Genomic DNA, 13468 nt, shown 5'->3' with positions numbered 1-13468 from the left:
TTCTTAGAGGGGTCTTTTCAAAGGAATCTTTGCTTTTTAATTGAGTTCAAATTTTTGATTGCCGGTAAATAATACCTTTACAACAGAAATGTAAAGTATACTGAGAAATGATCATGTCTAGTTGGATATCAGATAGTGGGATTTGATATTCAGTAATTTTTCAGCACAAGGGCTTCTTTACCAGTAGTACTGTATAGTCAAGTTTTTTGACAATTAATTTGTTTTTACACAATTATTTCATTCTTATCCGATTTAAACTTGCATTGTTTAATTTTTGGTGGGGATCTGAACTGTTATTAACCCAGTACTAGATTGCTCAAATCTGAAAACGACATCTCAAAATGTCTCAAGCTTTATCAACCTTCATGACACAAAGGGGTTGTGTGGACCCGTGGAGATTTTTTCATTTACTCAAAAGAAGGAATTTTCCTATTTTCCCCCTGTCCATTCTACTCAAGAATCGATTATTTTTTCTTAGATAAGACATTACTTTCCTTAGTGGAGAAGACTCTGATATTATAAAAGTATTCTACAATTATATTATCAGATCACGCACCATTGCTTCTTGATTTACGATTTACTCACCACTGTACCCAGCATCCTACTTGGAGATTAAATTCTAACCTGTTAGCAGATAAAACATTTCACAAGCATATTTCAAATCAATAGATAACTTTTTGCTCACAAATGCTTCAGAAGAGATATCACCACTGGTTCTGTGGGAGACACTTAAAGTTGTCAACAGGGGGGAAATTATATCTTATTCTGTATCTACTAATAAGTTAAAACATGCAAAACTACAACAGCTAATATATTCAATAGAAAAATTAGATCAACAACTTTCTATATCACCCTCTGAAGAACTACTTAAAAAGAGAGTGGAACTTAAAGCCCAACATTACCAAAAGGTAATGAGTTTGCATCTATGACTATTGTTGCATCACAAAACAAATATTGTGCTCTTGTGCAAATCCTTCTGAAATTTGCTGCTGGCTCTGATGTCTCTGTAGTGGTTAAACATGGGATATAATTCAATTTGGCTATATCTCACATACATCTACTATTTGTTCAGTGGCATATTTTTCTCAACATCCCTGCACTGCCTTTTTTTCTGGAAGTAGACCTCCAGGAACAGCCAGGCCAACCATCCTGCAGACTTTTGAAAACAATCAATTTGTTTTGTCCAGCAGTTTGTAGCCATGCAGGCTTTTTCTCTGGTTTTATGACAGCTATACCTTTATGGTTATTAGTAGAACATTAAAGAGTATTAATTTTAGATCGTACTGTTATAAAACATTAAAAACAGCAAATTAAAAGTTAAAATCTCTCAATTAAAAATGAAAATATAATAGAAAACAGACTACATTTTAACCGATAAGAGGAATACACATTAACTCATTTAGTAATTACAGCTGTATTTGCCATCTTACATTTGATTTACAGTTACTGCTCCCATAAAAATACACCTATATGTAGGATTAAAATTCTACATCACATTTAATGTCCAACAACAAATATTTTTTTCAAAAATTAATGTGCTAATAATAGTGCTATTATTCTGCGTTCTGTCTGTTTAGTGTGCATACGCGCAACGGCGCTCGATCATCCTTGTAAGCCTTGCCCATTCCTGACAAAATGGATCTGCATGACTTTCTAACATTTACAGATGAAGAACATAACTGTGACATATCTGTTACGCACAAGGAAAAACACAACATCTCAAACGCATTAAAAGCCACAAATACAGTGGTGTGAAAAAGTGTTGGCCCCTGAAGGATTACAAATTTTAGAATCTGTTCAAATTTATGAAAGATTAAACATAGGTTCCAAAATAACAGCAAGAACTGAAAAGTTATGTATATTGTGATTTCTAAGAGCAGGCAGCCCAGGCACTGAAACAGGACATCTGGCATGTTTGCTAAGTTAAGTGTGAATTCTAAGTTTAAAGTACAACAGTGCCTTTCGTTTAGCACTTTGCATTTGAATGCTAAATAGATCAAGGCCGGGAAAATCCTACTATAGGCTGATTATCTATATCACATTTGCATGCTTTGTTTAGATTGTCTCCACCTCTATGTATCCCTCTCCCTGGAAAGGTATATAAACTGTAATGTATATGCCTTAGTCAGATGACTTTTGATGACTGCAGCGACGCACAGCTAGTATCTCAATAATTAAAATAATATTTTGGCCCACTCATCTTGGCAGAATTGTAATTCAGCCACAATGGGGTTTTTCGAGCATGAACCGCCTTTTTAAGGTCATGCCACAGCATCTCAATAGGATTCAGGTCAGGACTTGACTAGGCCACTCCAAAGTCTTCATTTTGTTTTTCTTCAGCTATTCAGAGGTGGATTTGCTGGTGTGTTTTGGATCATTGTCCTGCAGCAGAACCCAAGTTCACTTCAGCTTGAGGTCACAAACAGATGGCCGGACATTGTCCTTCAGGATTTTTGGGTAGACAGCAGAATTCATGGTTCCATTTATCACAGCAAGTATTCCAGGTCCAGAAGCAGCAAAACAGCCCCAGACCATCATACTACCACCAACATATTTTACTGTTGGTACGACGTTCTTTTTCTGAAATGCTGTGTTACTTTTACGCCAGATGTAATGGGACAAACACCTTCCAAAAATTTTTACTTTTGTCTCGTCAGTCCAGTATTTTCCCAAAAGTCATGGGGATCATCAAGATGTTTTTTGGCAAAACTGAGACGAGCCTTTGTTTTTTTTGCTCAGCAGTGGTTTTCGTCTTGGAACTTTGCCATGCAGACCATTTTTGCCCAGTCTCTTTCTTATGGTGGAGTCAAGAGAGGCCTGCAGTTCTAGATGTTTTGTGACCTCTTGGATGAGTTGTCGCTGCGCTCTTGGGGTAATTTGGCCGGCCACTCCTGGGAAGGTTCACCACTGTTCCATGTTTTCGCCATTTGTGGATAATGGCTCTCACTGTGGTTCGCTGGAGTCCCAAAGTTTTAGAAATGGCTTTATAACCTTTTCCAGACTGATAGATCTCAATTACTTTCATTCTCATTTGTTCCTGAATTTCTTTGGATCTCAACATAATGTGTAGCTTTTGAGGATCTTTTGGTCTACTTCACTTTGTCAGGCAGGTCCTATTTAAGTGATTTCTTGATTGCGAACAGGTGTGGCAGTAATCAGGCCTGGGTGTGGCTAGACAAACTGAACTCAGGTGTGATAAACCACAGTTATGTTTTTTTTTGGGGGGGGGGGGCACTTTTTCACACAGGTGTAGTGAATTTTACAGGAGACTCATCTCATTTTAACTTGGCCCACCTAGGGACGCCAATTATGTAGTGAGTTCTGCTTTCGCCCACTAGGAAGGCGAAATAGTGTAGTGATGGGTACTCGTATCACAGATGACGTTATGATTCTTGGATCACATGTCACTTAATGTGCGGTTATGAGTACATCACATAAGAAAGATTGGAGGGATGTCTAACTTGTAGAACCTCTCACTGTATTATCAACACAAGGAAGACACAAGTGTAATAAAATAAATTTATTAACAAACGATAGACAAGAGTAATCAACTATTAAATGAATACAATAAATGCAAAAGGAATAAAGTGCAAAAGATGCATACAATGTGATTCAGTTGGGTGGTGCTATGTCAGAGCTATGTTATCTTATGGAAAGATAAACTGTTGCTACTCTGAGACAAATAAGGTGAAGAACCTTACTATGCATTAAACAAATAAATGAGCTATTATTTGTTATCAACTGCAATCAGCTATATAATATCTAATGTAAATTAGAAAGATAATATACTGATAATACAACAATGCCAAGGTCTCTGGAAGAGGTTTGGAAGTGATATTTACGTTCTCTGTGGTTGAGTGAGCAGTCCGGTGGCGGTGAATTCTTCCACTGGTTGTGCTGGGAGCAGTCAGTGGGAAAAGGAGCAGGAATCCGTTTCGACAGCCTTGAGCATGAAGCACTGTAGGATGCTGACCTCCTGGAGCACCAAAGGGTCCTAAGATCTGGAACACGCAGATGTGGCCCTGGTGTAGGAGCTGAAGGCCCTTAGCTTGGAACATGCAAGCGAAGGTACCTGAAGTGAAGGTTTGCTCGCTGGAGCTTAACCTTGTTGCAAATGTCTGTTGGTCTTCTGCCTCTCTGGGATAGAGACTCAGAACTTGGTCAATCCGCTTTGTCTCTCTCGGATGGAGACTTAGGACATGCTGCAACTGTTGTTGTCTCGCTGGACTTAAGACTCTGAACGTGGAAAATATCTCTTTACTCACAAACAGAACGTGGTCGTATCTGCTGCTGCCTCAAAGCTGGAGACTCGAAGCGTGGAGTGTCTGTTTCTGTCTCTCTGGACAGTAGGCTCAGAAAGTTGTAGTATCTGCTATTGTCTTACCCTTGCGGGCCTCAGACTCAGAATGGAGGTATCTGTTAGCGTCTCAATGGATGGGAGAAGATGTGTTTCTCTGCCGGAGACTCAGAACTTTGTTGCTCTGTTAGTGTCTCTTCCTTCGCAGGCCACAGACTCAGAACATTGGTGTATCTGTTACTGTCCCCTGGACGTGCTGGAGACTCAGACCGGTTATCTGTTGCTGCCTTCCCTGTAACGGGCCGCAGACTCAGAACAAGGAGTGTCTTTTGGAGAGGTACCTTTATACCTTTCCGATGAGGAGGAGATTGCAATTTGGCGCTTCTCCACTTCCATGCTGTGATTGGGTGGTTCCATCAGAGCGGGGGGACATGGGGTAGCCCACCCTTCTTTCCTCTTGTGGAAGTCATTTGCATAGTCCAAACACAAAGTTAGAAAAGTGTCAATAATGTTTTACTGGTGAATTTCTCACTTTCCAAAACACAATCAGAAAACATTTGGTCATGTAATGAACACATTAAGTCCAAACATGATGGGAAAAGATTGAACTGTCATGCATGCATTCATTTGTCCATTAACAGCTGAGTTTGTGTAAGATGTTGCACTACACATCGCTGTCAGTGAGAATACTCATTTCTCTGAATAAGTATAAGATGTGTGTGTTATGGTTCGCATCAGTTCAAGGTTTGAAAACATAGTTATGAATGGATTTGGATGGATCTTTGTGATCTCTCTTTGTTTCACCCATTGCTGCTGCGTCTGGACATCCTAAGGAATTTTTATGACCGTCACAGGACCAACCTTAGGTGGGTGGAGGGCAGAAACTGCATCTTGACCAATAGGAGGTTCTGTCCTTCCCAGGTTTTGTACCAAAGGTCTTCTTCATGCCCTCTAAGAGGTGTCTGGCAGTTGTCCTGGCATCCTTATCTGATGGCGTTGGACAGTTTGCTTATGTTAGTCCACCAAGAGCCAATCAAAATGTAGCAAACCTTTGTCCACTATTGTGGCCAGGGAGGGGCCCTCGCCATAAACTGGGCCCTGGAATGCACGCTCCACTACACAGGGCCATGTGGGTTTGGATTTTTTTTGTACCTTCTTAAAAAAAAAACCCTTTCATTTAAAAACTGCATGTTGTGTTTACTTGTGTTATCTTTGATTAATATTTAAATTTGTTTGATGATCTGAAACATTAAAGTGTGACAAACATGCAAAAACATTAGGAAGGGGGCCAACACTTTTTCACTGTTTGCCGTAGTGGATCGATTTGATCCATGATTGACATTATGGGCTGACATCTTGACTCACTAAACCTGGATTGAATTAGTGAGATTGCGTGAACTGAAATTGTCATTTATGAAATTGTTTTAGTTCCAATTGACTTGATAAGTTATTTCAAGTCAGGTTTTGGACTTTAATTCCTGCTTTTCTTAGCATCTTTTATGAAACAGCCTCTTGAACTCCTTGATTAGCTGGTTCAGGTATGTTTGATTAGGGTTGGAGTTATATACTCAGTCCAACTAACTATGGACTAATCCAGGGTCCAAGTTCTACAGACACTTTATCAGAATGTTCAGCACAATCTCTCACATTGATTTTTTTGGGGGCCCCTAGGAAGCTATGGAAGCCTTCAGTAAAAGAGATATTTTACCAATGCTCCTATTCTTTAGCATCCTGATGATATAATATCAACTTGCCTAATAAATATGCATACACTGTAGCAACACATTTCTATCTGGATACTTTAAATCGGTCACGGGCACTGTGTCTCACCTGGTTGCCCATTGACAGCAACATTGCTCAAAAAAGTTGCCCTTTGTACCATCACCCTTATAAGTAGGGAGGCGTTTTCTCATCTCAAGGTTGGAAAAACTAGCTTGCCACTCGTGTCCTATATTTTACAGTCACGTTCTCTATTTGCGTCTATTACCGTTTTCCTTTTTCTCTCGCTGACTGTTCGCTTTTATTCCATAACTGCGATTTGCAGATTAGCTTGCAATTCACAATTCTACGTCCTATTTACTCCGTTGTTCCCCCTCCAGCTCCTCTTTTCAAGAGTTCATCAAACAACAGTGGTAAGTTGGAACCGTTCTACAATAACAGTGAGTAATGGCTTCTTCTCCTGCTATTGTTGTTTGCACCACTTGCCACATGTATAACTTATCTATCTCTGTCGGCAGTGAGTATTATACATGTGATAAATGCAAGGAAATAGCTAGGATGACAGAGAAGATTTTAGAACTAGAGACACACATTCAAACTTTAATGGAGGATAGTAAGAATGTGAGGGCTTTAGATACGGCTTTGGATGTGACTAGCCCAGGGAGCCATGCAAATTCTTCGGGTCTGGTAGTTACAGCGCCCATGCAGCAGGGCAACTGTGAGGCAGCATAGTCGCGGGTCAAAACACCGCTCTTCCATTCCGATCAGAACATCAAACAGGTTCTCCCCATTCAGTGAAGCGCCCACTGAGAAACCTGATGAAAGTGCTCTTGTTATTGGTGATTCTATTGTACGGAACGTGAAAATAGAGACACCAGCCACCATAGTCCAATGTTTACCGGGAGCCAGGGCGCCTGACATGTTGGCAAATTTAAAAGTGCTGGCTAATGCTAAACATACATTCAATAAGATTGTTAATCACGTCGGCACAAATGATGTTCGACTTCGCCAGTCGGAGATCACTAAAAATAATGTTAAATAGATGTGTGAACTTGCAAGTACGATGTCAGACACTGTAATATGCTCTGGTCCCCTCCCTGCTTATCGTGGTGACAAGATACATAGTAGACTGTCATCACTCAACGGCTGGATGTCTAAGTGGTGCCCGACCCGACCTGTTGAAAAGAGATGGTCTTCATCCCTCCTTGGCTTATTAAATATCAGGTTTCTACAAAAGCACTTTTTGTAAATGATATGATCACTGATCTTAACTCCCTGAGGCCGGCTGTATCGCCGGCGATACCAGCTCATTTTTTTTTTAGATCAGTGCAAAAGACACTAAAAATGCTCTGTCGGTTTTAGTCATACAAATTAGAGATATACATCATTGGAAACTGTAAAGTGTGTACTTTTATTTGTGCACACTCACAAGAACTGCAGAAAGTTGTGCTTTTTTATTTAGAATAAAGAAAACAAACAGGGTGATTTCTGTTTTCTCTGTCTCCGCGAACTGCTTTTAGAAATGCGTCACTTAAATCATTCAAACTCGGTGAATACTCAGCACACAAACAGAAAAGTGGTATCTACTGAAAGCTTGAGATTTATGCTTTTAAACGAAGTAAGTTTGATCAAAAACAAATAATCTGTGATAAATTAATCTATATGAAACCAAGGAGATGTCTAGTCTATCCAGTTCCAACTAATTATCTCTAATGTGACCGCGCCCACTAGCGAAATCCCTTTAGATATGCAAATTAGCCATGTGCCACAAGCGCGGCAAGGACCGGAGTATCTGTATGCGAGGAAACTCCCACATCACCGCAACAAAGCAACATGACTTCAAGTTCATCTTGGTTACAGTTTGTTTCTGAATGAAGATATGCTGTGAGGAATAAGACTTATATTTACCACGATCACAAGAAGGACGCGATGCAACGCAAACCCAGCAGGAGGAGACATTTACATGAGTAAGTCTTACTTTCATTTTCCTACTAGCTTTCACTGTTATTTACTTTGACAAAACGTGTACACATTTTACTTGTTAGACTTATTCCAAACTAAAATTCCTGACTTTATCAAATGAAACATTATGAAGTACGTTTGATTGCATTGCATCTCTCACGATGCCAGGATATTTATAATGTTCTAGAAAAACGATGTGATTATGACTGAGATGCATTTATGACGATATGTTTATGACTGTAGAATCATACTTATTTATTTATTTTATTGTATAACAGTAGGGTGTAAAAGTAATATGTGTGCTTACACTGAATGTATGTTTACATCACGTTTATTAGTAATATAGTGCTAAACGATAATTATTAGTTTCTCAGATATTACATGTCCTTTTTTACATTAGTACAAATGCTAGAATCTATGACTATATACTATATACCAGTTGTTCCCCTGTAAAGGGAAGTGTGTCCAAACCTTTGCCTGGTAGTGTATGTGTGTATTTATTTATTATAGATGCTCCTAATATGAATAGGCTCACAGATGTTTTGCTTTTGTTGTTTTTAGTGCTCAGAAACCTGCTCAACAGATGAATCTTGCTGTCCTTTCCTTGAGTCTCTTCAAACTGTTTTCCTCTGAGAGCGCTGTACAAACTTCAGATGATACAGATAAAAATACAGTACAAATACAGATATTTAAAGTGCACACACTTTAATATCAGGTAAGATTTACTTGTTTTATTTGTGGAACTGAATTCAGAAAAAGTTTTCAGAAATGCCACAAAGTCTGTGCACATCTGTGTGGTTAGATGAGGGAGCTCAATATTGTGTCTTTGACCTTCATTATGTATGTTTTGATTATACTGTGTTGTAAATAAAATACAAATAATCTAAAAAACGATTTTTTTGAATCTTCTCACATTGTTTCTTCTTCTGCTAGTCAAGTCAGTCATTGATGGGGCCATTAGGGAGGGCTCTTTTGTCTTTCAGGTGTGAATTGCTAAATATTCATGGGCCATTGCCACACCTATGAATAATCCCTTTCGATCACAAAACATGTTTTAGAAAATTTACATCAATTGTTTTTTCTGAACGAGTGAACGAGATGATTTTCACATCATTTGGTTGATAAAATTCTAGCCTACTCCACACAATTCTCAAAAGTCTTGTAAACAAATGGCCTGTATGTGTTTCATGACCTTATTTCAGTGACTTCAAAACTTTAGTTTTTCACTAACCACGCATAAACGTAGTTTTCTCAAAAACACAACCATGTACATTAATGTTGCTTACATATTATTGTAGCCCAATATGTGCTGATTACAATGTAATCAGACTTTAGCCATTAAAATGTTTTTAAGATACTGAAAAAACAACAAATGTCAGGGCATGTCAAACTTCTTCAGGGCCTCAAAACACCCTCAGGCCCCAGAGGGTTAATCTAGATGTGCTCTGTTTGACAGAAACCTGGCTAAAACCAGATGATTACATTATTTTAAACGAGGCTACCCCCCAAAATTACTGTTACAAACATGATACGCGTGTAAAAGGTAACGGGAGAGGTGTTTCTACAATTTATAGCAATATTTTCAGTGTTTCTCAGAGAACGGGCTTTAAGTATAACTCGTTTGAAGTAATGGTGCTTCATATAAAATTATCCAGAGAACCAAGCATTAATGATAAATCCCCTGTGACGTTAGTACTGGCTACTGTACACAGCCCACCAGGGCACCATACAGACTTTATTAAAGAATTTGCTGATTTTCTATCAGAGTTAGTGTTGGCTGAAGATAAAGTTTTAATAATGGGTGATTTTAACATCCATGTTGATAATGAAAAACATGCATTGAGATCAGCATTTATAGACATTGTGAACTCTATTGGGGTTAGACAACGTGTCAGGACCTACTCATTGTCGAAATCATAACAGGCGTTGAATTTTCCCAACAGCACAGCAGTAATGACTTTATGATCTATTTTACTACCAAGATAGATACTATTAGAGATAAAATTATAACCATGCAGCCATCCGCTACAATATCGCATCAGATATGCTACAGATCGTCTGAGGGAAAATTCCATGCATTCTCTACTATAGGAGAGGAAGAGTTGTATAAACTTGTTAAATCATCTAAACCAACATGTATATTAGACCCTATTCCATCTAAGCTACTAAAAGAGGTGCTTTCAGATGTCATAGACCCTCTTCTGAATATTGTTAATTCGTTATTGTCATTAGGATATGTCTCTAAAACCTTCAAACTGGCTGTTATTAAGCCTCTCAATAAAAAACCACAACTTGATCCCAACGAATTAAACAATTACATACCAATCTCAAATCTCCCTTTTCTGTCAAAGATACTAGAAAAGGTAGTATCCTCACAATTATGTTCCTTCTTAGAGAAAAAAATGGTATCTGTGAGGATTTCCAGTCAGGTTTTTGACCGTATCATAGTACTGAGACTGCTCTTATTAGAGTTACAAATGACCTTCTTCTGTCATCCGATCGTGGTTGCATCTCTCTATTAGTGCTACTGGATCTTAGTGCTGCGTTTGATACTATCGACCACAATATTCTTTTAAATAGACTTGAAAATAATGTTGGCATTAGTGGTAGTGCATTGGCATAGTTTGAATCGTACTTATCTGACTGGCATCAATTTGTAGCAGTGAATGACGAGATATCATATCAATCACAAGTGCAGTATGGAGTACCCCGAGGCTCAGTACTAGGGCCATTACTTTTTACGCTTTATATGTTACCCTTGGTAGATATCATCAGGAAACATGGTGTTAGCTTTCACTGTTATGCTGATGATACACAGCTCTTTATTTCTTTGCGGCCCAGCGAAACATACCAATTTGAAAAACTAACAGAATGCATAGCTGATATAAAAAATTGGATGGCGAGAAATTTATACTCGCCTAAATACTACTAAATTCTGAAAAAACAGAGGTGTTAATTATTGGACCTAAAACCTCCGCATGTAATAACCTTAAACACTGTCTAATACTCGATGGCTACTCTGTCAATTCTTCGTCATCAGTCAGGAACCTAGGTGTCCTATTCGATAGCAATCTTTCCTTCGAAAGCCACATTTCTAGCATTTGCAAAACGGCATTTTTCCATATAAACAATATATCGAAATTACGACCTAGCTCTCAATGTCAAATGCAGAAACGTTTATTCATGCGTTCATGACCTCAAGGATAGATTATTGTAATGCTTTACTGTACGGTTGCTTAATAAACAAACTCCAGCTGGTCCAAAATGCAGCAGCTAGAGTTCTTACTAGAACCAGAAACTAAGACCATATTAGCCCGGTTCTGTCAACACTGCACTGGCTCCCTATAAAACATTGTAGAGATTTTAAAATCTTGCTAATTACTTATAAAGCCCTGAATGGTTGAGCTCCTCAATACTTGGGCAAGCTCTTATCGTATTATAGTCCCTTATCGTATTATATTATAGGGTTTTGCTGAGCTGCCGTGTGGTTTGTGTTTTTAGCTCTCTGTGATTGTAGCTTTCTGCAGCTTGTTTTTCTCTAGAAATCTTTATCTTATTATTACTCTCTGTTGTTTAAAGTAATTAAAAACAGCTTTACTCCCAACAGACTTGTGAAATGATCCGTCACACTAATCTGACCGCTCACTTTACCCGTTAATCCGCGACTGCAGTGGGTTAGCTATTTAGCTTAGCTATTTAGCTAACCACTGGCGACTTGCATTTACATTTACGTTCTCTACTTGCGTCTACTACCGCTCTCCTTTTTCTCTCGCGAACCGTTTCGCTTTTATTCCACAACCACGATTTGCAACAAGTTAACATTCAGTTAGCCGATTAGCTTGTGAATCGCGATTCCTTTTACGTCCTATTCACTCCTTTGTTCCTCCTCACATCCCTCTCTTCAAGAGTTCATCATAACAACAGTGGTAAGTTGGAACCATTCAACAAAAACGGTGAGTAATGGCTTCTTCTCTTGCTATTGTTGTCTGCACAACCTGCCACATGTATAGCTTATCTATCTCTGTCAGCAGTGAGCCTTATACATGTGATAAATGCAAGGAAATAGCTAGGCTGACAGAGATTTCAGAACTAGAGACACACATCAAAACTTTAATGGAGGATAGTAAGAATGTGAGGGACTTAGATACGGCTTTGGATGTGACTAGTTCAGGGAGACATGCAAATTGTTCGGTTCCGGTAGTTACAGCGCCCGTGCAGCAGGGCAACTGGGTGACTGTGAGACGGCATAGTCGCGGGTCAAAACACCGCTCTTGCGTTCTGATCAGAACATCAAACAGGTTCTCCCCACTCAGTGAAGCACCCACTGAGAAACCTGATGAAAGTGCTTTAGTAATTGGCAATTCTATTGTACGGAACGTGAAAATAGAGACTCCAGCCACCATAGTCCAGTGTTTACCGGGAGCTAGAGTGCCTGACATCTTGGCAAATTTAAAAGTGCTGGCTAATGCTAAACGTAAATTCAGTAAGATTGTTATTCACGTCGGCACTAATGATGTTCGACTTCGCCAGTCGGAGATCACTAAAAATAATGTTAAAGAGGTGTGTGAACTTGCAAGTATGATGTCAGACACTGTAATATGCTCTGGTCCCCTCCCTGCTTACCGTGGATACGAGATACATAGTAGATTGTCATCATTAAATGGTTGGATGTCAAAGTGGTGCCCACAAAATAACATAGGTTTCATAGACAATTGGACGAGTTTCTGGGGCAGACCCGACCTGTTGAAAAGAGATGGTCTTCATCCCTCCGGATGTGGAGCATCTCTCCTATCTAGAAATATGGCACATAGTCTTAGCATTTGCACTTGACTAACTGGGGCCCAGGTCAGGAAGCAGACAGACTGGCTAAACCGACCGTCTGCTAGCCGCCTCACGTCACAGAAATCAGTTAATTCTCAGCACATAGAGACCCTTTCACCTAGATATCACACTATAGAGACTGTGTCTGTTCCCCAAGCTAGAAAATACAATAAACGTCCAAAGCAAGGTAAGAGTAACAATTTAATTGATGTTCTACAAATAAAAAATGTATATAATACTGAGAAACAAACGATAAAGGTTGGCTTATTAAATATCAGGTCACTTTCTACGAAAGCACTTTTTGTTAATGATATGATCACAGATCATAAGCTAGATGTGCTCTGTTTGACAGAAACCTGGCTAAAACCAGATGATTACATTATTTTAAATGAGGCAACCCCCCAAAATTACTGTTATAAACATGTGCCACGTGTAAAAGGTAAGGGGGGAGGTGTTTGCACAATTTATAGCAATATGTTCAGTGTTTCTCAGAGAACGAGCTTTGTATAACTCGTTTGAAGTAATGGTGCTCCATATAACATTAACCAAAGAATCAAGTATCAAGAATCAAGAATCTCCTGTGATGTTTTTACTGGCTACTGTATACAGGCCACCAGGGCACCATACAGACGTTATTAAAGAATTTGCTGATTTTCTATCCGAATTAGT

General features: G+C 39.0%; 1 protein-coding gene across 1 annotated transcript; it reads left to right on the top strand.

The window, feature by feature from the left end:
* Nucleotides 1–4406: 4406 nt before the first annotated feature.
* Nucleotides 4407–12808, top strand: LOC141293497 (uncharacterized). Its single transcript, XM_073825531.1, has 2 exons — nt 4407–4591; nt 12007–12808. The coding sequence occupies exons 1-2, from the start codon at nt 4407–4409 to the stop codon at nt 12806–12808; spliced, it is 987 nt and encodes a 328-aa protein (XP_073681632.1).
* Nucleotides 12809–13468: the final 660 nt, after the last annotated feature.

The sequence above is a fragment of the Garra rufa genome, chromosome 20 (assembly GCF_049309525.1).
Source record: "Garra rufa chromosome 20, GarRuf1.0, whole genome shotgun sequence".
In the NCBI taxonomy this organism is placed as follows: Eukaryota; Metazoa; Chordata; class Actinopteri; order Cypriniformes; family Cyprinidae; genus Garra; species Garra rufa.
The sequence above is the reverse complement of the archived record's forward strand: the minus strand, read 5'-3'. Positions and strand labels throughout refer to the sequence as shown.

Excerpts from the sequence above, each read along its gene's own strand:
- LOC141293497 (XM_073825531.1), top strand. The coding sequence starts at position 4,407 with ATGGAGGTATCTGTTAGCGTCTCAATGGATGGGAGAAGATGTGTTTCT. Across the intron at positions 4,592-12,006 it reads TATCTGTTGCTGCCTTCCCT|CAGTGAGCCTTATACATGTG; the intron begins GTAACGGGCCGC and ends TATCTCTGTCAG.